Source organism: Mustelus asterias, chromosome 21 (assembly GCF_964213995.1).
Source record: "Mustelus asterias chromosome 21, sMusAst1.hap1.1, whole genome shotgun sequence".
In the NCBI taxonomy this organism is placed as follows: Eukaryota; Metazoa; Chordata; class Chondrichthyes; order Carcharhiniformes; family Triakidae; genus Mustelus; species Mustelus asterias.
The window spans coordinates 8,937,807-8,962,191 of record NC_135821.1 but is presented as its reverse complement, the minus strand read 5'-3'; the positions used below and the strand labels follow the sequence as shown (position 1 = coordinate 8,962,191).

The window sequence follows — 24,385 nt, the reverse complement described above, 5'->3', positions numbered from 1 at the left end:
CCAGCTCCTCATTCCTGACATTTTTCCTGAACCTGTCACCAAATCCCGTTTCCAAAATACTCCCATCTCCAAAAATCCTGTTTGGAAAGAAAGCAACAGCCATCCCCAAAGCGGGCAGCCTGAGCCGGCTTCCCAAGCTGTGTCTCCCTCACTGAAGGTAAGTTTGTGTTGAGTTAAACTTTCTCCACTGCAAGTTGTCGCTTTGCTGAGACAAAGAGTGTTGTGGGAGGCTCAGGCATCGCTCTCATTGCTGACATTTTTCTGCCCGAACTTCCGCATTTAAGAAATAAATCTCAGATTTTCTCTTTCTGCCACTCATTTCCTGAGAATTAATAATTAATTAAATAATAAATGTATTGTCCATCTACTTAAAAATCATTGATTTTTATTTAGGAAGAGGAAGCGAATCGCGTTTGGTTCAGTTCAGCCGACAAGAGTTTGTGTCAAAAAAAACCTCAAAGGGGTTGGGGAAAAGCAGATCCGAGATTCGCAACTGGTCAAGGATTTCTGACTTGTAGGTAAAGTTTGTTTTTTAATTATTAAGACATTTTGAAGGAGTATTTTACCCTGGCCTGGGGGAGAGGGGGTGGGGGAAGAGCTGGCTAAGCGAAATCTGAGCCACCGATGTGATGGGATCTTTCCTTGTTGGAGCGCAGACAACAGAAAAAACTGTGAAAACTTTCCTGGTACTTTTCCAAATACTAGAATGTGCATCTAGATGCAGTGTAATGTATTTCAGACAGCTGTGTCCCTGACACGCGGGCCATACAAATAGCTTTATCCAAACCTTCTGGTTGCAGATCTAGTTGCTATAGTTTCATTAACTATTAGCTTGTATTTTAAAGACAAAACATCCTTGTGAATATTTTTTGGGAGAACTTGTATTTATTTGGCACAAGATCTCTGATGTATGTCACCAACTTTACTTTCATTAATTATTTTCGCATCACAGATTTGTTACAGTGCAGGAGTAGGCCATTTGGCCCATCGCGTTTGTATGGTTCTCTGAATGAACAACTGACCGAGTGCCATTCTCCCGCCTTCACCCCGTAACCCTGCAATTTCTTCCTTATTAGATTCTTGCCTTTTGAACGCTTGGATTGAACCAGCCCACTCTCAGGCAGTGCATGCCAACCAGACTTGAATCACTCAGCACTTTTTCCTCATATCACTTTTGCTTCTTTTGCCAATGACCTTCTGTCAAGGCACCTTCTGTGCCTTCTTGTGCTTGATTTGGTCATGAGTGGGGACAGTTTCTCCCTTTCTACTCTGTCCAGATCCCTCATAATTTTGAATAACTCTGTCAAACCTTCTTCAAAGAAAGCAGTCCCAACTTCTCCAATCTGTCTTAATAACCCTGGAAAGATTTTTGGGAATCTTTTCCGCTGCCAGGGTTCACATCCTTCCAACACATGACACCCAGAACTGGACACAATACTGTAGCTGAGATCAAACAAGTGTCTTGTACCTCCTTGCACTTGTACTCTGTGCCCCTATTAATGAATAGGGGCAAATAAAATCACCTGATGAAGGAGCAGCGCTCCGAAAGCTCGTGACTCCAAATAAACCTGTTGGACTTTAACCTGGTGTTGTGAAACTTCTGACTGTGCCCACCCCAGTCCAACGCTGGCATCTCCACTTCATGCCGATTAATAAAGGATAGGATAATGTACGCTTTATTAACCACTTTCTCAACCTGTCCCACCACCGACATGTTTTGTATTATTTGATTTATTATTGTCACATGTATTAGTACACAGCGAAAAGTATTGTTTCTTGCGCACTACACAGACAAAGCATGCCATTCATCGGGAAGGAAAGGAGAGAGTGCAGAATGTAGTGTTACAGTCATAGCTAGGATGTAGAGAAAGATCAACTTAATGCAAGGTAAGTCCATTCAAAAGTCTGATGGCAGCAGAGAAGAAGCTGTTCTTGAGTTGGTTGGTACGTGACCTCAGACTTTTGTATCCTTTTCTCGAAGGAAGAAGCTGGAAGAGAGAATGTCCGGGGTGCATGGGGTCCTTAATTATGCTGGCTGCTTTTCCGAGGCTGCAGGAAGTGTAGACGGAGTCAATGGATGGGAGGCTGGTTTGCGTGATGGACTGGGCTACATTCATGACCTTTTGTAGTTTCTTGTGCAGAGCAGGAGCCATACCAAGCTGTGATACAACCAGAAAGAATTCAGGGAGCAGTGAAATAGCCAGTTCTTGGTTGGGAAATGAATTGCTCATGTTCTGATTTAAAATCCCCTGTCCCTTACCCCGATCATGGATCAGATTTTTCTGCTGCTTTGTTGAATTATGATGTTTGCATCACTTCCTCTTGCCTTTCAGAGGCAGAAGCAGTCAGTTCAGTGTCAAATGGTGGACATTTTAAATGACTATATCCCATATACCATCTCATCTTTGTACCTCCTATCCTAGTACTTTTATTAATTCTACCTTAGTCCATGTATTTTATGATGTGTGAATGTTTTATTATCTAGAATGTAATCTGGGTATCTACCCGGTTTAAAATTATGGAATCTTCTGAGTCACTCAGTGCCAATCTCTTATACGCTCCCATTTTCTACATTTGTCATCTGAAGCTGCAGTTCTATGGATGGCAGCTGCACTTCACAATATATCACATAGTGGCTACACGGCAGGCTATTTGACGATAGGTATCATCACAGCCAATTGATTGTGTTGACCCGATGTCCAATCACAAATTTCCTATCAGGAGTTGTTGGAAAATGATCCATAATGGGAAGCCCGTCCTTATTAGGGAGCTGCTCTTAATTGTAGCAGCCATACCTCTACACCAGTTAAAGGCACAGTATCCACCAGGTGCTACATTTTTACCCAGATAAAGGGCCTCAAGTAGTCAGAGTACTGTTCAGTTTACAGCTGTAATCTGGTCTTCACAAATTCTTACAAACAAGAACGTAATTTGACCCACCTTAGGTCATCCAGCCATTGTCAGACATATTGATCTTTGACCCTCTTCTGTCTTGGCCTTGACCCTCTCAATGTCATTTAAATAATATAAATGTACTTTTGTTTTCCTGTTTATGTCCATTTTTTTACATTTGTCTGTCCAAGTGTCAGGATTAGCTAAGTATTAATACTCTTTGCAAGTCAGTATTACACAATCAAACATCATTAAAACAGATTCATTGTTCATTGCTCTTTGTGGTTCATTGTTCTTGCTATATACATGTTATCCCTATTGCTATTTTATCATGTAGAGCAGACAATAATTCAAATGTTCAGCTTGACGTGCCTTGGAAGTTCTGAAAAGTGCAACTGCAAATAAATAAATGTTCTTCTTCGACATTTAATTCCCTCAGCCACTTGCATATTCCAATGACATCATTTGTGAGCTGATTTCTCAGAACCCACTGCCTACTATAGCATTGAGTTACTGGAAACAGTTTAAAGCAAGAATGGACACAGAGAAAGCTGGGTGGGGTTGATGAGGCTAGAATGACAAAAGGAGTGATAGTGCAAGGCAAAGGGAGTGATAATGGGACAAGAAATGCGAGAGATGTGTGTCAGGGAGGTGTAAATTGAAAAGTACCATCTTTACCAACAGCTGCCTTCCAAAAACAGGCAAAAACACAATGGGGGGCAGAGGTTCTGATCTATAAAAAATCAACTCAATGTTGAGCCCAAAAGACTGTAAACCGCCTAATTGAAAAGATAAGATTCTGTTCCTTGACCTTTCATTGAACTTCATTGCGCAGTGTAGGAAACTGTAAACAGAGGTCAAAGTGGGAGTGGAGTTGAATATTAAAATGACAAGTGACTGGAAGCTTCTCATCCTTAAGGACTGAACAGAGGTATTCTGTAAAGTGATCACCCAGTCTGCTTTTAGCATTCCTAAATGTAGTGGAGACAACACTATGAGCAGTGAATATGATTCATGAAAGAAAGAAGGGTTGGTGAGTTACACCTTCACCTGCTCAATCACCCAGATATGGGTTCTCTAATCAGTGTTCAATGTTCTGTATCCATCAGTCAATTTCTATTCCAGTTTTACCCTCAATCCTAATGCTTTGAGTTTAACCTTTCATCCAGAACTTTGTCAAATGCTTTTTGGAAGCTGGTTACCCCATTCCATAGTGCTTCTCGTTTGAGTTGTCTGTTCATAGAATAAATCAAGGAGGTTAGCCAGGCAGGATCTGCTTCAGAATCTGCTGTTAACGAGCTGGTTGTTGTGCAAAAATACCCCAGTTTGCTCTTAATCATTGAAAATTTCACACCAAATAGAAGTCAGCTTTTGAAATACCGCTGATGAACAAACCATTCAATTTTTCCTCTCAGTTTGTGTTGTCTGAAACCCTCAGCTGGATCCTAGCAGTCAGTGTCTGCAGTGAGTTGTTCCATATCTTCTGTGTATTAATACTAAACATTTTACTGCATGTGGTGATGGGGGCATTGGGTACAGTGCTTATGTTACATTTTAATATGTTGTTGGAGTCTCCTTACAGGAATTTTCTGTACAAGACACCTTGATTTTATTTTGGTGTCTGCTGACCCCATTGGAAAGTAAATATGATTTGGAGAAGTGCGATTTGTACTTCAACAGATGTTATGCTCATCACATTCATTTAAAGTTTAAAATTCAGTTTTCTTCCCTTTTCAAAATTTGTAACAGAATGTTCCACTTTTCCCATTGAATCATGATTCAGGGCTAATATGAGTCTCTGCTTTTTACAAGCTGAGACCAACATAGAGTTATAGAGGTTTACAGCATGGAAACAGGCCCTTCGGCCCAACTTGTCCATGCCGCCCTTTTTTTAAACCCCTAAGCTAATCCCAATTGCCCGCATTTGGCCCATATCCCACTATGCCCATCGTACCCATGGAACTATCTAAATACTTTTTAAAAGACAAAATTGTACCCGCCTCTACTACTACCTCTGGCAGCTTGTTCCAGACATTCACCACCCTGTGTGTGAAAAAATTGCCCCTCTGGACACTTTTCTATCTCTCCCCTCTCACCTTAAACCTATGCCCTCTAGTTTTAGATTCCCCTACCTTTGAGAAAAGATATTGACTATCTAGCTGATCTGTGCCCCTCATTATTTTATAAACCTCTATAAGATCACTCCTCAGTCTCCCACGCTCCAGAGAAAAAAGTCCCAGTCTATCCAGCCTCTCATAACTCAATCCATCAAGTCCTGGTAGCATCCTAGTAAATCTTTTCTGCACTCTTTCTAGTTTAATAATATCCTTTCTATAGTAGGGTGACCAGAATTGCACACAGTATTCCAAGTGTGGCCTTACCTATGTCTTGTACAACTTCAGTAAGAAGTCTCACAACACCAGGTTAAAGTCCAACAGGTTTATTTGGTAGCAAATACCATAAGCTTTCGGAGCGCTGCCCCTTCGTCAGATGGAGTGGATATCCACTCCCATCTGACGAAGGGGCAGCGCTCCGAAAGTTTATGGTATTTGCTACCAAATAAACCTGTTGGACTTTAACCTGGTGTTGTGAGACTTCTTACTGTGCTTACCCCAGTCCAACGCCGGCATCTCCACATCATTGTACAACTTCAACAGGACATTCCAACGACACCATAGAATCATAAAAACCCGACAGTGCAGAAAGAGGCCATTTGGCTCATCGAGTCTGCACCGACCACAATCCCACCCAGGCCCTACCCCCAGATCCCTACATATTTTACCCGCTAATCCCTCTAACCTACGCATCTCAGGACACTAAGGGGCAATTTTAGCATGGCCAATCAACCTAACCCGCACATTTTTGGACTGTGGGAGGAAACTGGAGCACCCGGAGGAACTCACGCAGACACGAGGAGAATGTGCAAACTCCACACAGACAGTGACCCAAGGCCGGGAATCGAACCCAGGTCCTTGAGCTGTGAAGCAGCAGTGCTAACCACTGTGCTACCGTGCTGCCCTGTGCCGACCGTGCTACCGTGCCGACATGTGGAAGAAGTCTCAGGGCTTCTTGAATGGGAATATGTATATCATGGCTTGATTGGCAGTATCACTGCTTTAACTTGTTACATTACAATAGTGACTACACTTAAAGCATAGTGTTGGCGGTAAAGTGCTTTGGGGTATTCCAAGATTGAAAAAGGACTTTAAAGATGTAAGACTGTTTCTTTTAATGGTCAATGTAGTGTGTCATTCTCTGGTCTTATTAGTTTACGCATTTGACTATACATTTCGGTTTAGGGGATTAAGGGGAAGGGATGCGCAGAGGTGTTGGTATGGGGGGAAGGATATTGAGTTGGATGATCAGCCATGATCATAATGAATGGCAGAGCAGGCTCGAAGGGCCGAATGGCCACCTCCTGCTCCTATTTTCTATCTTTCATTGTCCTTGGTGGTTGGGACCCCAAGAATTCTTCATCAGACTCTGCCTGAAATCAGCCTCTTTGTGAAGATAGTCCACCATAATGAGTATGGTTTGTCAGGAATTCTAATAGTTTCAACCTTGACTAGAATGTGAAGATTTTAAAAATGAGTATTGAAGGTTTATTGAACATCTGGGAGGTGGGGATTGGCTGCTATTTAGTTTGTCAAAAATTCTAAAACATTCTCATTCCGGTGGCTCAGTGGTTAGCACTGCTGCCTCACAGCACCAGGGACCCGGGTTCAATTCCTGGTTGGGGCACTGTCTGTGTGGAGTTTGCACGTTCTCCCCGTGTCTGTGTGGGTTTCCTCCGGGTGCTCCGGTCTTCTCCCACAGTCTGAAAGACGTGCTGGTTAGGTGCATTGACCCGAACAGGCGCTGGAATGTGGCGACTAGGGGAATTTCACAGTAACTTAATTGCAGTGGTAATGTAAGCCTTACTTGTGACTAATAAGTAAACTTTACTTTAAAAGTTTTTCCTCTGAAATCCAATAAACAAATCCTGCACTTGATGTGATGCCCTAAGGTTTGAATGACTGAGAATGGGAATAACATTGGTTAGAATATATGAAATAGGAGTGGGCTATTCGGCCCCTCAAGCCTGCTCGACTGGCAAAGAGCAAACAGTTTGGTTGAGGATAACGGAGAGCCACAAATACTCTTTGTAAGTTCTTTTTTTCAAAAATTGTACCCTTCTTTTGAAGAACCTCCATGACCTCACTCATCCTCACTCACTCATGACCTCACTAAAAAAAAATTTTTTTTAAATGGGGTGTGGAATGGACTGCCTGCAGGGATAGTGGAGTCAGAAACTTTAGGAACATTTAAGAAGCTATTGGATAGGCACATGGAGTACTTCGGGATGATAGGGAGGAAATAGCTTGATCTGGGTTTCAGACAAAGCTCGGCACATCGTGGGCCGAAGGGCCTGTTCTGTGCTGTACTGTTCTATGTTCTATGTTCATCCCTGTCTCCTCAAGGTGTACAATCTTCTGAGATCTGTGTTCCTCCAATTCCAGCCTCCTGCACATCCTTGATCTTTACCACTATTGGCACCCGCGCTTTTAGCTGCCTCGACTCTAAACCCTGGAATTTCCTCCTATAACCATCATCCAATGACCTCTCCTTCTTTATTAAAGTCGAAACCATGTCACATAAGGAGATATTAAAGTTCATCTGAAGCATCTTGTGATGTTTTACCATGCTAAATGTACTGTATAAATGCAGATAATAGTTATTGTTATATATGAATTTACTTTAGATACAAGTAGATAACTATCCTTAACGAAGCCGTTTGCTCTTTGCCAATGGAGTAGACTCGAGGGGGCCAAATGACCTATTCCAGCTCTAATTTCACGTGTTCTAACCAATGTTAGGCCGCACTGCATGCTCCAGATCATTTTAAGCTTTAATGTCTAAATCCATGATGGCATAATTCCTGAAAGTTTTACTGACATCAAACCAGTGACTTGTAAAAGATCAGCCGCATGTTCCAGTGTGTGCAGTTTCAGGAGTGCAGTTGCAGCATAACTGAGGTGTCACACTCTTTCTCAGATTTTCATTTTTACACCTCTCACAACATGGCCAGCTGCAAGAACTAATAACCATCAATGATTTATATTCAATAATCATTTCTCAACTGAATTACATCGAACATACAACCCATAAACAGTCCATGCCACCATTTATACTCCACTTGAGCCTCCTCGCATTCTTTCTTCTCACCCTAATGCACTCTGGGCTGACACAGGTGATGAATAAGATGTTCTGGGACCATCAACTATGGTCACTCTGCACAATCTGAGATTTAGAGAGGTGCATATTTTCCCCATAGCCTCTATTCTGTATATACATGTCACACACTGTCTGAGGTAAAATTGGGAGATTAGGCATGCATCTAAAGTTTATAAAATTTATTTATTAGTCACAAGTAAGGCTTACATTAACACTGCAATTAAGTTACTGTGAAATTCTCCTAGTCACCACAGTCTGGCGCCTATTCGGGTCAATGCACCTAACCAGTACGTCTTTCAGACAGAAACTGGAACACCCTGAGGAAACCCATGCAGACACGAGTGTTGTGAGACTTCTTACTGTGTCCATATACATAGATCTTTAAAGATGGCAATAACAACTTATATAGCACCTTTTAATGTATTGTAATGCCACAGTACTAAATATTTCTGAAAAAGATTGAATCCCATGGAATTAAAGAGATGGTGGCTATATGGATACAAAAGTGACTCAAATACAGGAAGCAAAGGATGATAGTGAGTTGGTCAGACTGAGAGGAATTTTGTAATGGTATTCACTGAGGTTTGGTTTTTAATGCATTTTTAATCTTCAATTTTTATAAATGACCGAGACTTTAGTTTAGAGACCATTATGTGAGTGATTCACCCGATGAAGGAGCAGCACTCCGAAAGCTCGCGATTCCAAATAAACCTGTTGGACTTTAACCTGGTGTTGTGAGACTTCTTACTTTGTCCATACACATGGATCTTTAAAGATGGCAATAACAACTTATATAGCACCTTTTAATGTCATGAAGGGTTCACGGGAGCATTATAAAAGAAAATATGATACCCAGACAAAAGGGTTTTGTTAAATTATAATTGAAAATGCGCAGGGATTATAATTAGGAGCCCAGGTATCTCAGGTTTGTGGGGTTGGAGAAGAGTTCAGGAGGACAAGAGTAAGATTTTTAAACTCAAGACATTGCTTGCACAGGAACCAGTGAAGATCAGTAATTCAAGAAGAGATAGAGGCCTGGGACTTGCTGAGTTAAGACACAGACAGCAGAGTTTTAGGTGATCTCAATTTTCCAGTGGGCAGAAAGTGGGAGAGCAGCCAGTGGGTTGGAAAGTCCAGTTCAGAGGCGCCAAAGACACGACTGAGGGTTTCAGCAGCAGATGAGCTGAGAGGCAAAGTTGCTAAATTAGAGGTGGGAAAAGACGGGCTTAGTGATGACAGAAATGAGGCCGGAAGCTCATCTTTGGATCAAATCTGATGCCGAGATTGCAAGTAGACTAACTTAAGGTGAGACAGTGACTAATTGATGATAAGGGGAAGGAATTTGGAGCAGGAATCGAGAATAATGGCAGGGCAAGTCGATAATGTAGTTAACAAGTGTTTAGGTTGCTTAAGTTGTGACTACATACGGGCGGCACGGTAGCACAGTGGTTAGCACTGCTGCTTCACAGCTCCAGAGACCTGGTTCGATTCCCGGCTTGGGTCACTGTCTGTGTGGAGTTTGCACATTCTCCTCGTGTGTGCGTGGGTTTACTCCGGGTGCTCCGGTTTCCTCCCACAGTCCAAAACGATGTGCGGGTTAGGTTGATTGGCCATGCTAAAAATTGCCCTTAGTGTCCTGAGATGCGTAGGTTAGAGGGATTAGTGGGTAAATATGTAGGGATGTGGGGGTAGGGCCTGGGTGGGGTTGTAGTCGGTGCAGACTCGATGGGCCAAATGGCCCATTTCTGCACTGTAGGGTTTCTATGATTTCTATGAAGTTTATCAACTGAAATTATGAAAACAACAAGACAATAGTAGAACTTTATAAATCAGCTGGAGTTTTGTGGACAGTTCTGGACACCACACCTCAGGAAAGATTGAAAGACATTCGAAAAAGTACAGCAGTATGTTATCAGGGATGAAGAATTATAGTTATAGAAGACATTGGAAAAGTGAGGACTGTTCTTGGACAGAGAAGATCGAGAGGTGACCTATTAGAAGTTTTACAAGATGATGGAAAGTTTTAATCAAGTATACAAAATTGAGGGACGTAGATAGGATAGACAAGAAGAAACATATCCCTTTAGAGGGGTAAATAACCCGGGGGCATAGATTTAAGGGAAGAGGCAGGAGATTTAGAGGGGATTTGGGGAGAAACTTTTTCACTCAGAGGGTGATGGGAATCTGGAACTCGCTGCCTGAAAGTGTGGTAGAGGTGGGAACCCTCAACATTTAAGAAGCGTTTAAATGAGCAATTGAAATACGACTCTGAACCAAGTACTGGTAAATGGGATTAGAATAGATAGGTGCATAGTTGCTGGCATAGACATGATGGGCCAAAGGGCTTCTTTCTGTGCCATAGAACTCTATGGCTCTATGAGTTGGTAGGTCAATAACGTGAGGTTCTAACTCAAAAATCATTGGCAATGCGGGAGCTTTTTTTTAATTGAGTTCTAGAATGACTTTTTTTATTCATTCGTGGGACATGGGCATCGCTGGCTGGCCAGCATTTATTGCCCATCCCTCGTTGCCCTTGAGAAGGTGGTGGTGAGCTGCCTTCTTGAATCGCTGCAGTCCACGTGCTGTGGGTTGACCCACAGTCGGAAATCCTCAGTGGGGGAGGCCGAGGGTTTCATTGAGGAATCCTGAGGGATCCTCAGGGCAGCACGATAGCACAGTGGTTAGCACTGCTGCCTCACGGCGCCAGGAACCTGGGTTCAATTCCTGCCTGGGTCACTGTCTGTGTGGAGTCTGCACATTCTCCCCGTGTCTGCGTGGGTTTCCTCCAGATACTCCGGTTTCTTCCCACAGTCCAAAAGATGTGCATGTTAGGTATATTGGCCATGATAAATCCGCCCTCTACCCGAACAGGTGCCAGAATGTGGCGACTAGGAGATTTTCACAGTAACTTCATTGCAGTGTTAATGTAAGCCTACTTGTGACCGATAAATAAACTTCCTGCTCCTTGTCCACCCCACAAAATATTTGGGCTTACCCAGATCTGTTCCTGCTGTGAACCTACATCCTGCCAGCTTTACTGATTGCCGTTGCTGTTAAAGTAGCAGCAAGAATTGTTATTTTAAACATTTATTCTTAACTCCTCTCACAAGTGAAGTCTCTCAACCCTGGTGTCATCGTGTCTTCTGGACATGATTTTGACATCTTCCCAAACTGGAAAACTGTGGCTAAGCAGAGTTACAGAGATCGAACATTAACTTTTTGGTATTATTCCGAGGTGAGACAGAGAGGTTTATGTGTTTCTAGAAATTTAAGGAGTAGCAGTTACACATTTGTTTATTTAACATTTATGCCAAATATGAGTCCATATGTATGTGTTATATTGATGTGTGACACTCACTTTGAAAAGTAATTTTCGGCAATGGATAAATGGGGCATGTCCAGTTATATTGTATGAAGATTTGAAGCTTCATGTTTGAGAAGTGGAGGATCTTCCCTGTCTCCTGATGGGAATCCATTCACTGGCTTTGACATTCCTGTCACTGCACTTGTATGGCCAGAACCTGGAACTAAAATAGAGAATGGGTTGGAATGGTGATCTGTTTCATTTGATTTAAATAATGATAGAACATCAGATGTGGCTCATTTGGCAGCTCACTTGTCTCTGAATCACAAGGTTGTGGGTTCAAGTCACACTCCAGTCTGACACTTGTGTGCAGTACTGAGGGAGTACTGTGCTGTTTGAAGTGCTGCCGTTTGAATGAGACCTTAAACCGAGTCCCCGTCTGCTCGGGTGAATGTAAAAGATGACATGAGGCAATTTTGTAGGAGAGAAGCAGGAAGGGGCTGTTGCCTTGTGGATCCAGAACTGGCTTGCCTGCAGAATGAAACACAGTCTGACAGACATCAAGTTTCTATTAAAACTCTTGCCTGCAGAAGGCAGAGAGTGGTTGTAGATGGGTCTTTTTCTGAATGGAGGTCGGTCACCAGTGGAGTGCCCCAGGGATCTGTTCTGGGACCCTTGCTGTTTGTCATTTTCATAAATGACCTGGATGAGGAAGTGGAGGGATGGGTTGGTAAGTTTGCCGACGACACAAAGGTTGGTGGTGTTGTGGATAGTTTGGAGGGATGTCAGAAGCTGCAGCGTGACATAGATAGGATGCAAGACTGGGCGGAGAAGTGGCAGATGGACTTCAACCCGGATAAATGTGTAGTGGTACATTTTGGCAGGTCAAATGGGATGAAGGAGTATAATATCAAGGGTAAGACTTTTAGCAGTGTAGAGGATCAGAAGGACCTTGGGGTCCGGGTCCATAGGACTCTTAAATCGGCCCCGCAGGTGGTGGTGAGCAGGTGGTTAAGAAGGCACATGGTGTGCTGGCCTTCATCAATCGAGGGATTGAGTTTAGGAGTCGGGAGATAATGATGCAGCTTTATAAGACCCTCGTCAGACCCCACTTAGAGTACTGTGTTCAGTTCTGGTCGCCTCATTACAGGAAGGATGGAGAAATTATTGAAAGGGTGCAGAGAAGATTTACAAGGATGTTGCCTGGATTGGGTGGCATGCCTTATAAGGATAGGTTGAGGGAGCTCAGTCTTTTCTCCTTGGAGAGATGAAGGATGAGAGGTGACCTGATAGAGGTGTACAAGATGTTGAGAGGTATAGATCGGGTGGATTCTCAGAGGCTTTTTCCCAGGGCTGAAATGGCTGCTATGAGAGGACACAGGTTTAAGGTGCTGGGGAGTAGGTACAGAGGAGATGTCAGGGGTAAGTTTTTCACTCAGAGGGTGGTGGGCGAGTGGAATCGGCTGCCGTCAATGGTGGTGGAGGCAAACTCGATAGGGTCTTTGAAGAGACTTCTGGATGAGTACATGGGACTTAATAGGATTGAGGGTTATAGGTAAGCCTATATATAGGCCTAGATAGGTAGGGACATGACCGGCGCAACTTGTGGGCCGAAGGGCCTGTTTGTGCTGTAGTTTTTCTATGTTCTATGTTCTAAGTTATCCTGACCAGTAGCTCCCTCAATCGGCACCACCAAAACAAGGGGTGATCTGATCACTGACACACTGTTGTTTGTGGGAGCTTGCTGTGTACCAACTAGCTGCTGTGTTTCCTACATTATGTGGAGATGCCGGCGTTGGACTGGGGTAAACACAGTAAGAAGTTTAACAACACCAGGTTAAAGTCCAACAGGTTTATTTGGTAGCAAATGCCATTAGCTTTCAGAGCCCTGCTCCTTCGTCAGATGGAGTGGAAATCTGCTCCCAAACAAGGCACACAGAGATACAAAATCAAGTTACAGAATACTGATTAGAATGTGAATCTTCACTGTTCTCTTCCTGTGGGGGAGCACTTCAGCGGTCACGGGCATTCGGCCTCTGATCTTCGGGTAAGCGTTCTCCAAGGCGGCCTTCACGACACACGACAGCGCAGAGTCGCTGAGCAGAAACTGATAGCCAAGTTCCGCACACATGAGGATGGCCTAAACCGGGATCTTGGGTTCATGTCACACTATCGGTAACCCCCACAGCTTGCCTCCTGGACTTGCAGAATCTCACTGGCTGTCCTGTCTGGAGACAATACACATTTCTTTAACTTGTGCCTAATGCTCCCTCCACTCACATTGTCTGTATCTTGAAGACTTGATTAGCTGTAAAGATTCACATTCTAATCAGTATTCTGTAACTTGATTTTGTGTCTCTGTGAGCCTTATTTGTGAGCAGATTTCCACTCCATCTGACGAAGGAGCAGGGCTCTGAAAGTTAATGGCATTTTCTACCAAATAAACCTGTTGGACTTTAACCTGGTGTTGTTAAAACTCTTACTGTGTTTCCTACATTACAACAGTGACTACACTTCAAAAGTAATTGGCTGGAAAGTGTTTTGAGATGTCAAGTGGTTATGAAAAGTGCAATGAAAATGCAGGAATTTCTTTCTTTCCATATTTAAGATTTTATGATTATATAATCTGTTTGTGAATGCATCACATGGTCATGATGTGTAGTAACAAGGAACGAACTGGAAAACCTGAAGAATCATTGAATGTTTACAGACAGATGGAGGCTATTCAGTCCATTTGTCCCTGCAGCTTCTCTGCAAGAGCCACTTGCCCAGAGCAACTCTCTCTCACTTTTCCCTGTAACTCTCCATTGGTAACTCTTCAGATAATTATTCAATTCTCTTTTGAAAGCCTCAGTTGAATCCATCTCCAGCACTCTCTCAGAGAGCACATTTCCAGATCCTAACCACTCACTGCAGAAAAAGGCTTTGCTTCTTTTGCCACTTACCTTCTAGTGATGTCCTCTGATTCTGGATAATGAATAACAGTTTAATAGATTACAAACTCCAAGTGGAGGCAATCAACCTATTTCAGAGCATGGAAGGTGCCTCAACCTATTCAGACTTTCCTGATAGTTGTAGTCTTTTAGTTCCAGTATCATCCTGGTACATAGTTTGCACCTTGTTTATACCTCTATATCCTTATCCTGTCTGAAACTACCTTTAAAAAATATGCTATTTGTTTAAAATCATTATGACAGCATACGTCCAGACGATCCCTGTGTGCCCCTGGGTTAAAATGACAAGGGCACTCAAAATGCCACAAATGAAGATCCTTTTTGGATGGGTGTGTCTATGGTTACCTTGTTATGAGTCACATTTGTACAGATCATGGGGCCTCAGGCCGCTGCAAGTTTCTATCCCTGCCCATATTTATTTGCATATGTCTCAAATTCCTTGTACTAATCCATTTAATTATTCTGATTTAGGATTTATCCAACACTGAGGTAGCAGTGGTTTAAAAAGCCTGCACAGCTGCAGTCCCACCCAGGCTTTATCCTCATGACCGCACGTATTTACCCCGCTAATCCCCCTGACACTAAGGGGCAATTTATCATGGCTAATCCACCTAACCTGCACATCGTTGGACTGTGGGAGGAAACCCACGCAGACACGGGGAGAACATGCTAACTCCACACAGACAGTGACCCGAGACCAGAATTGAACCTGGATCCCTGGCGCTGTGAGGCAGCAGTGTTTGCCACTGGGACTGTTTGATCCTGCTCCTGACCACCCAGGGAGCTCCAATGGCCTCCGTTTCCACCGGCAAGGCCTTCACATCTGGTCCCCATTGGTGGGGACCATACCTGATCCTCGCCGGTGAGGACCTCAACTGGTGACCAGGTAAGGGCAAGTGAGGCCAGACAACAGTGTCCCAGACTCACTAATTACATGTAATTAGGATATGAATATTGAAATTGACTTTGCAAAGCCGATTTCATTGGCAAAACAAAGTAGTAACATTGTGAGGGATGAAAAACTGGCCATAAACCTGAGATTTTGCCTCTCACCCGATCTTACCTGCTTGTCACACTGGTTTTTTTTATTTCAAAAATATACTTTATTCAAAAAAAAACTCTCAAATAAAACATTGCAAAACGACAGATCCAAAAGTTATAAACAGTACAAAAAAAGAATCATTTTTACCCTACAATACAGTGCTTATTTACAAAACATTACATTCATTACATTTCATTACTTAAAAACTATGTACATACATCAGATTTTACTGTGTGCCGTTATTTTTCAGATTGGCACACAGTTACACAGGCCGAGGGTATTCTGCAGTTACCCGGCCCTTGGTCTGCCTCGGTTGAGACGCTTTACACGGTGGCCTTTCCCCATTGTGCCTTTGCGGCGGCTGCCCCAAGCTTGAGCGCGTCCCTGAGCACGTAGTCCTGGACCTTGGAATGTGCCAGTCTGCAACACTCGGTCGAGGACAATTCTTTCAGCTGGAAGATCAGCAAGTTTCGGGCGGACCAAAGCGCGTCCTTCACCGAGTTGATGACCCTCCAGCAGCGGTTGATATTTGTCTCGGTGTGCGTCCCCGGAAACAGCCCGTAGAGCACAGAGTCCTGCGTCACCGAGCTGCTCGGGACGAACCGCGACAAATACCACTGCATCTCACTCCAGACCTTCTTTGCAAAGGCACATTCCACAAGGAGGTGTGCGACCGTCTCATCACCCCCGCAGCCGCTTCGAGGGCAGCGTGCGGTGAGGTTGAGCCCTCGGGCGTGTATAAAGGATCTGACGGGGAGTGCCCTTCTCACCACCAGCCAAGCCAGGTCTTGGTGCTTGTTTGTGAGTTCTGCTTGTCACACTGGTTGACCAGCGGGACAAGCCGGTAAGATCACCCCCTAATGCTTTTAATCCTTATTTAGTTTGTTATATACCTATATTGCCAACCTCTCTGGTCAGACCATAATCATAGTAAATGTGAAGTTTATGAGCAATTGACTTAGCTGAAAGAAAGTGTGCTGTATTACTGAGAAGGTTGGGAACCGCTGATCTAAAGGGTTGTAATGTGAAAGATCAGGTGCAGTTCTTCAAGAGCAAATTACTGTCGATTCTGAACATCTGAAACAATAACCGAAACTGCTAGAAATACTCAGCAGGTCAGGCGGCATCTGAGAAGAGAAGTAGTTAACTTTTCAGGCCAATGGCCTTTCCAGGTTATCAATCTGGAACATTAACTCTGTCTCTGTCTCCACAGAGAGAGACCTGCTAAGTACTTCCAGCACATTTTTTGTGTTCATTGCTGTTTCAGCTTCATTGGTACAATTTGGGAAGCTAAGGTCAGAGTGGGAATGGAGTGGAGAATTAAAATAACAGATGTTTGGAAGTGTGGATCATAGAGTAGAATCCCTACTGTGCAAAAGGAGGCTTTTTGTCCCATCAAATCTGCACAGACAACATTCCCACCCAGGCCCTATCCCCATAACCCCACATATTTACCCTGTTAAACCCTCGACACTAAGTGGCAATTTAGCACGAATCAACCTAATCCGCACATCTTTGGACTGTGGGAGGAAATCAGAGCACTCGGAGGAAACCCACGCAGGCATAGGGGACAACGTGCAAACTCCACACAGACACACCCAAGGTGAGAATTGAACCCAGGTTCCTGGCGCCGTAAGGCAGCAGTGCTAACCACTGTGTCACTGTGCTACCCATACTTGCAAATTGAATGGCAGTATTATGCCTAGCAGTCATCCAATCTGATTTCTAGTCTGCAGAATATTGGGCTGTTGATCACATCTTGAGCAGCATATACGTTTTACTAAATTGAATGGAGTAATTCATTGTTTTGGCTGGCAGGAGTGTTTGGGACCCTGTAGTAATATTTTTCCTTCTGTGCAATAGTAAATAAAAAGATGCTTTGTACTCACTGGGTGTTCCGGGCTGGGTGGCTTGATTTCTATTCGAGCTAGTACCAGCAATCTGGTAAAGTTGATCAATTGGATGTTCCAATTTAGGTAGTATTTTAGCCAACCTTTTTTTTAAAAGGTTTTTTTTAAAAAGGTGATATGTCTGCTTCATGGGACAATGATTTCATAGAATCCCTACAGTGCAGAAGGAGGCCATTCAGCACAACAAGTCTGCACTAACTCTGTGACAGAGGATCCCACCCAGGCCCTTTCTCATAACCCCACATCTTTACCCCACTTATCCCCCTAACCTACACATCTTTGGACACTAAGGGGCAATTTGCATGGGCTATTTAGCATGCCCAACCCATCTAACCTGCAGATATTTTGACTGGCATTTCATGACTGATATCTTTTTACTGAACTGAAAAAATGTTGTGTGAGATAATTTACCAGATCCCCTTTATTTGTTAGATTGTGCCTAATCAGTTATTACATTAACACATTTCCAAAGAAAAATAAAATGCACAACTTAATTTCTATGGAGCTAGCAGACATCTCAATGAAATGTAGGCAATGTCATGATGTTGGAAATGCAGTAAACTCCCACAAACAGCAATGTGATAGCGACCAGGTCATCTGATTTTTTTTTAATATGTTGATTGACAGTCAAATAGCAGCCAGGACACCGGATTCCTTGCTCTTTGAAAAAGTGATGTGGGATCTTTCACATCCACCCGGGAGAAAAGCTGGGTCCTTGCTTTCAAATTTCATCAGAAAGGCAGCAGCTCCAACAGTTCTCCCTCTGTACTGCACTGGAGTGTCACTTGATTTTTGTGCTTGAGTTCTAGAGTGAGACTTGTACCCTCAACCTTCTGATTCAAAGACCGGAATGCTACCAACAGAGCCACAGCTGACAATATGACTCTGAATTGCATTGTGATATAATTAGAACGGTTTTCAGTTGTTTATCTATCACAGACACATTGTGCCCTTTTTTCTACCAATCCATTCATAATAGATGTTCTGACATTTCCACTTTCATTGAGAATGTTTTAGAGAAGTTTTTAACAAGTCATTGAGTTTTTTTCACTCATCGAAAGCAAATGATATCAGTGGCAGCTGTCAGCATGAGGTCCCAATGCTTGATGGAGGGTGGGAGTGTGTGCCTGTTTGTCAGCCTGCTTGTCCCTTGTTTTTAACTGTGATCCATTACAATCTGCAGCAGGTGGTGTTAGTCTGGATAGCAGCTGTTCTAAATGAGAGATGCTAAAGAAGGACTGGCTGTAAAAAGAATTTCTTCACAATGCCCTTCAGAACTATTCAGTTAGGGTCCAGCTACATGTGCCTCATACCAGAACATTCAGAGATAGAGTAACTGCGGACACTGTTTAAGGGCTGCTCCAACACCGGAACTGGAGTTTCAGGAAAGTGGATGTTTGAAAACTTCATACTGTGCCCATTATGAAGAGCATTGGTCTGTATAACTATAAATTCTGTTTTCAAACTTCTACTGTCCCTGGAGAGAGCATTTGGATTATACAATAGGGTATACTGGTGGGGGCAGGTCTCGCACTGGAGTTAAGAGCAATTTGAAGCAATACATTATAGAACATTATAAAGAGTTTTATCTGTGATTTTCTTCCTTCAGAGTACTGTCTTAAACAATCTCAGCATTGTGTGTAAAACACACTTTCTATAATACACTCTCCAGACATGATCTATCACATTACATCAGACTGTATAAACAAGACATTTCCTCAAACTAATCTCATTAACAAACATAGCCTTTAATACCAGGGGTCAGCAATGCCATCAGTTCTCTGAGCATTCAGGGATTTCTACAACAACAACATGCACTTGTATAGCACCATTAACCCCAACAAAATGTCCCATGGCAGGTTTGTGATCTTTAAGGGAGGGCTGGCAAGTGGAGTTAAGACTCCAGTCAGATCGGCCATGGTCTTCTCCAGCTCCTATTTCTTACATTGCTTCACAAGAACATTAAAAAGTAAATTTAACACCAAGCTGCCTTAAGGCGATACTATGGCAGAACACCAAAAGATTGTTCTAAGAGAGAGGTTTTAAAGTAGAGAGGCAAGGGAACTTTTTGAGCTCTGGCGGCCACCAATAGAGGAATGATTAAAATTAGGGATGTCCAAATGACCAGAATTAGAGTCGCACAGAGTTTAAGGGTGAGCCTGTACTCCTTTAATGAAACCTAACGTTAATATAACTGGGGTCCTATTAATGGCTGGCCTGGCTCTTATGCTAGTCTCTGTAGAGATAGAGAAAAGTGAGGTGAATTGGACGCAAACATCTGATATCTTTGGCTAATAATCAAAGAAAGCTAAATTCAATAGCAGCTGGAAATAAGTGTGGGGATCTATGATGCGCGATTAACCCATGTCCATTGATTGCAGCTCAGGCTTAAGTACACAGTAAGAAGTCTCACAACACCAGGTTAAAGTCCAACAGGTTTATTTGGTAGCAAATACCATAAGCTTTCGGAGCGCTGCCCCTTCGTCAGATGGAGTGAAAATCCACATTATCTGTACCTTTAAGACCTGGCTGGCTGTAGAGATTTGCATTCTAATTAGTATTCTGTAACTTGATTTCTGTGTCTCTGTGCACTGTTGGAGAACAGATTTTCACTCCATCTGACGAAGGGGCAGCGCTCCGAAAGCTTATGGTATTTGCTACCAAATAAACCTGTTGGACTTTAACCTGGTGTTGTGAGACTTCTTACTGTGCTTACCCCAGTCCAACGCTGGCATCTCCACATCTTAAGTACACAGAACAGAGGTATGCCATATGGCCCCTTGATCATCGTCTGCCACTCAGTAATATCATGGATTATCTTTGGGTCAATTCCACTCTCTCACCTGAATTCTATTTCCCCTGGTTCCCTCAAGATCCAAACATGTATTAATCTCAACCTTGAATATATTAAAACAATTGAGAATCTATAGGTCTCTGGGGTAGAGACTTCCAAAGATTCACTACTCTTCAAGTGAACAAATTGCTCCTCATCTCAGTCCTAAAGGAATAGCCCCCTATCCTGAGACTGTTTCCCACCCAACCCCCTCCCACCCTTGTGTTCTAGATTCCTCTGCCAGGGGAAACAACTTCTGTGTCCACCCTGTCAAGCCCCTTCAGAATATTTTATGTTTCAATGAGGTCAACTCTCATTCTTCTAAAATCTAGAGAATTTAGGCCCATTTTACTCTTGATTGGACAGCCCTCAGCAGTAAGCGCAGAGTAACCAATGGAAGCTGCTGTCTAGAAACAAGAAAAGATGGGGGAAGAAGTTATGATCTGAAATTGTTGAGCTCTGTGTTCAGTCCTAAAGGCTGCACAGCTTAATTGAAGAACTCTTCCTTGAGCTGTATTGGAAATAATGGCCAGTCAGAATGGAGTGTATCAGACAATTAAAATGGCAGGCAACTGAAAAGCACAGGGTCGTGCTTCTGAACTGAACTGAAGTGTTCCACAAGTGATCTCACAATCTATGTTTGGATTCCCCACTTTAGAGCCAACCATGTTGAGTAGTGAATGCAGTGCACTAAATTGGAAAAGGACCAAATCAATCAGTGTTTCATCTGGAAGGAATATCTGGGGCTTTGGACAGTGGTGAGGAGGAGATAAAGGACAGGTGTTACACCTTGCAGTCTCTTACCTAGTTAGTTCCATGATGCATTGTTCTAGGAAACTATCTTGACTACATTCCATGAACTTATCACCCAATCTACTTTTGTCAAATTAATGTGTCCAATCTGTAACTCAAGATTATTGCATCATCTTTCTTCAGGTAGCGCTGGAACTGTTGCACGTTCCTCTGTCAATTCTGCCTTTTGTGTTTTAATCAGTGGATATGATTGCCTGTTACAGCGTTTTGTTAACAGAATGATTTTGGTTAGCTTTCGTGTACATTGTGAATCCCATTAAAGGAAATTCCATTTTTCATCATTAAAGTGACATGGTTATGAGGGGAAAGTGAAGGGCTCCCTGTAAACACTGACCATTTCACTGCGGAAAATCTCAAATGAGACCAATTTTGTTTCTGACTTGGGGAGCTGATGGGAGAATGTGATAGTGGATAGGCAAATGAATAGAAAGAGCAATATTTCTGGATGATAACTAACCGAAAAATCATAGAAATCATAGAAACCCTACAGTGCAGAAGGAGGCCATTCGGCCCATCGAGTCTGCACCGACCACAATCCCACCCAGGCCCTACCCCCACATATTTTACCCGCTAATCCCTCTAACCTACACATCCCGGGACTCTAAGGGGCAATTTTTTAACCTGGCCAATCAACCTAACCCGCACATCTTTGGACTGTGGGAGGAAACCGGAGCACCCGGAGGAAAACCCACGCAGACACGAGGAGAATGTGCAAACTCCACACAGGCAGTGACCCGAAACATCTGAAGAGATCATGAATCTTTGAGATCAGAAGGATTCATTGTGAAGTGACCAAATGTTTAATTAGATCCTGTTTTGGATTCCGCTATTGCAAATCAGTCACTGTTGGGAGTAAATTCAAGTCCCCGGCAGCAAAATTTGCCTTAGCTTCTCTGCGAGCTTATTTGGTTAAAATGAGCGTGGGAATTGATAGACTAAACCACAACGGCCTAAGTAGTTGCAAACTTGTCCCTATGCTCGGTTAGTTAAATTACTCCAAGAAGCTTCTCAAAGTTACCCTTGATCCTCATTGTGTTTTTAGTGAATGCTTCTTTCCATTTGTGTGGGAATTTTCTCTATATTTTCCTGGCATGCATGTCTCCCCCTGGCGTGGTGCTGCTTCAGACTCTGGCATAAGCGTTTCATATGTAGCCAGGGAATTGCAGAGTACAAGGCAATCTGTAAACGTAACTATATCGATGCTGGCCTGTGATGAAGATAAGGAATTAAATGTTGAGGGTAAAAATAGAAATTTATTCCACGCACCATTATTTGGCTGATAACTTCTCACCTGCCTATGTAATATCTTGGTATTTCTCCAATTTGTATCTCTCGTTGTTTCATTTCCTCTTCCAATCACTAACTCTTCTTTCCTCCGCTCCATTCCTCCTTCTGCAAGTTAATGACACGATCACTTTAGGTTGAGCGTAGAAGAGGAGAAGGAATAGAAATAACTGGAAAATGTCTTTTATTCATTTTCATCATTCATGGGACATGGGTGTCGCTGGTTGGCCATAATTTATTGCCCATCCCTAGTTGCCCTTGTTCAGAGGGCAGTTGCTGTGGCTCTGGAGTCACATGTAGACCAGACAAGCACAGCAGATTCCCTACCTAAAGGACATTAGTGAACCAGATGGGTTTTTCCTATAATCAACAATGGTTTCATGGTCATCAGTAGATTCTTAATTCCAGATATTTTGTATTGAATTCAAATTCTACCATCTGTCGTGGCGGGGTTCGAACCCGGGTCCCCAGAATATTAGCTGAGTTTCCTGAATTAATAGTCCAGCGATAATACCACTAGGCCATTGCCTCCCCCGGTTGTGGTTGTAGCAGCTGGATTAGCTGGGCCCTGAGGCAAATATTGTGTTCCTTCATATTGAGGTGCATCTATCCGAATGTGTTCACCGCTTGCTGAAATGTTTTTACTCTATTCTCTCAGATGTGCTGTGCCGCCCTCCAAGCTGCAGCTTGGAGACCCCACACAGTTAAAATAGAGACAAACGGCTGGAGCGAGGGCACAAGCCCTGACCACAACTCTGAGACAATGAGTGACTCAATGGAGAAGCATTTGGACAATGATGCAGAGGGAGTGTGGAGTCCTGACATTGAGCAGAGCTTCCAAGAAGCTTTGGCTATCTACCCACCATGTGGCAGGCGGAAAATTATCCTATCAGATGAAGGAAAAATGTATGGTGAGTAACAGACACTTTGAGTGTGGAAACGGTGGTGGGGGATGGATTCTCTGGCCTCCCTGTGGCCTGGTTCTATAGTTCTCGCGACGGGAGTTGGTGTGCCGTTTGCCGGTGACGGAATCTTCTGGTCCCACCACCGTTAATGGGATTTCTCATTGACTGCACCCCCTGCTGCTGGAAAACCCAAGGCGGGAGTGCACCGTTGACGGGACAGGAAGATCCTGCCAGCGTGAACAGCTGGAAAATTCCAGCCTTGATTTCAAACTACCAGCGCTACGTTAACACAGAACACTGATCCTCCATTTGTCTTGTTTGCGTTGAAATGGAGAATGGTCCAGGCTGTTAGACTTTACTGAGCCTAGCTCAATCTGTAAATTAGTGCGCACGTTTTAGACTCATTCTGTTACTTCAGACTTAGTTATCTTATTGGCTGCTGAGCAGTGTTCCCTCTAACCCTTCTTTGCACTGGCTGGGTCACTGCTGTGTTTTTACAAAGATATGAAGACACCGTTCCCTCATAAGGGATTGAGTTAACAAGTCTGGGTCCACAGTCCCATCAGGGAGGGAGTTCCAGGATTGTAATTCAGTGATAGTGAAGGAACGGTGATATATTTTAGGTCGTGGTGTTCCCATGTGTCTCTGCCCTTGTCCTAGGTGGCAGATTAATATATATTGCAGACTGTACCAGAGTTGCTGGCTTTTGGATTTTTTACTGAGATGATCAACACCTTGTCTCTATCCAAAGGTCCAGGAATGGATCATCCATTGATTTATTTTCCGCTATGAACTCTGACCTTGTAAGATAAACACAAGTTAATTAAACTGGGGCCTGTTTGAATTACATTCACTTGAGATTTCTTAACCAGATGCCCCTATTTTTCTGCAGTTAAAATTAATTCCTAAAGTTAAAAGTTTTATTCTAAAACATATTAATTACGAACTAGATATTTGCAACAGCCGACCAGACAGTGTAGAGTGGCAGAAACCCTTTTCAAACTACATTGGTGAACCAATTGAGTTCCACTGGAACTAACTGAAAACATCTTGTGTCGAACTTAACTTCTTGCCTTTAATAATCAACGCAGCACTATAACTACCTCACTCTGACCCCAAAACAGTGCTGATACCTGTAGGATCATCTCCCTTACATTACTCTCCAGCCTGTAATACTGCTGACAACAGTTCAAAGACTGTAGTGTGAGTAGAGTGAAAATGGAAGGTCGCCTCT

At 43.2% G+C, this 24,385-nt stretch overlaps 1 protein-coding gene across 1 annotated transcript; it reads left to right on the top strand.

Moving 5' to 3' along the window:
- Window positions 1–38: 38 nt before the first annotated feature.
- LOC144509123 (uncharacterized) lies at window positions 39–23,152 on the top strand. Its single transcript, XM_078237501.1, has 4 exons — window positions 39–157; window positions 394–514; window positions 15,657–16,250; window positions 22,905–23,152. Exons 3-4 carry the CDS (start codon window positions 15,817–15,819, stop codon window positions 22,957–22,959), a joined length of 489 nt encoding a protein of 162 aa, XP_078093627.1. The 5' UTR covers window positions 39–157; window positions 394–514; window positions 15,657–15,816; the 3' UTR covers window positions 22,960–23,152.
- The last annotated feature ends 1,233 nt before the right edge of the window (window positions 23,153–24,385 follow it).

What these genes read in the sequence shown, in the direction of transcription:
- LOC144509123 (XM_078237501.1), top strand. Translation starts at nt 15,817, where the DNA reads ATGTGCCAGTCTGCAACACTCGGTCGAGGACAATTCTTTCAGCTGGAA. An exon ending in TTGACCAGCGGGACAAGCCG is followed by an intron (nt 16,251 to 22,904) that starts GTAAGATCACCC and finishes CTATTCTCTCAG; the next exon opens with ATGTGCTGTGCCGCCCTCCA.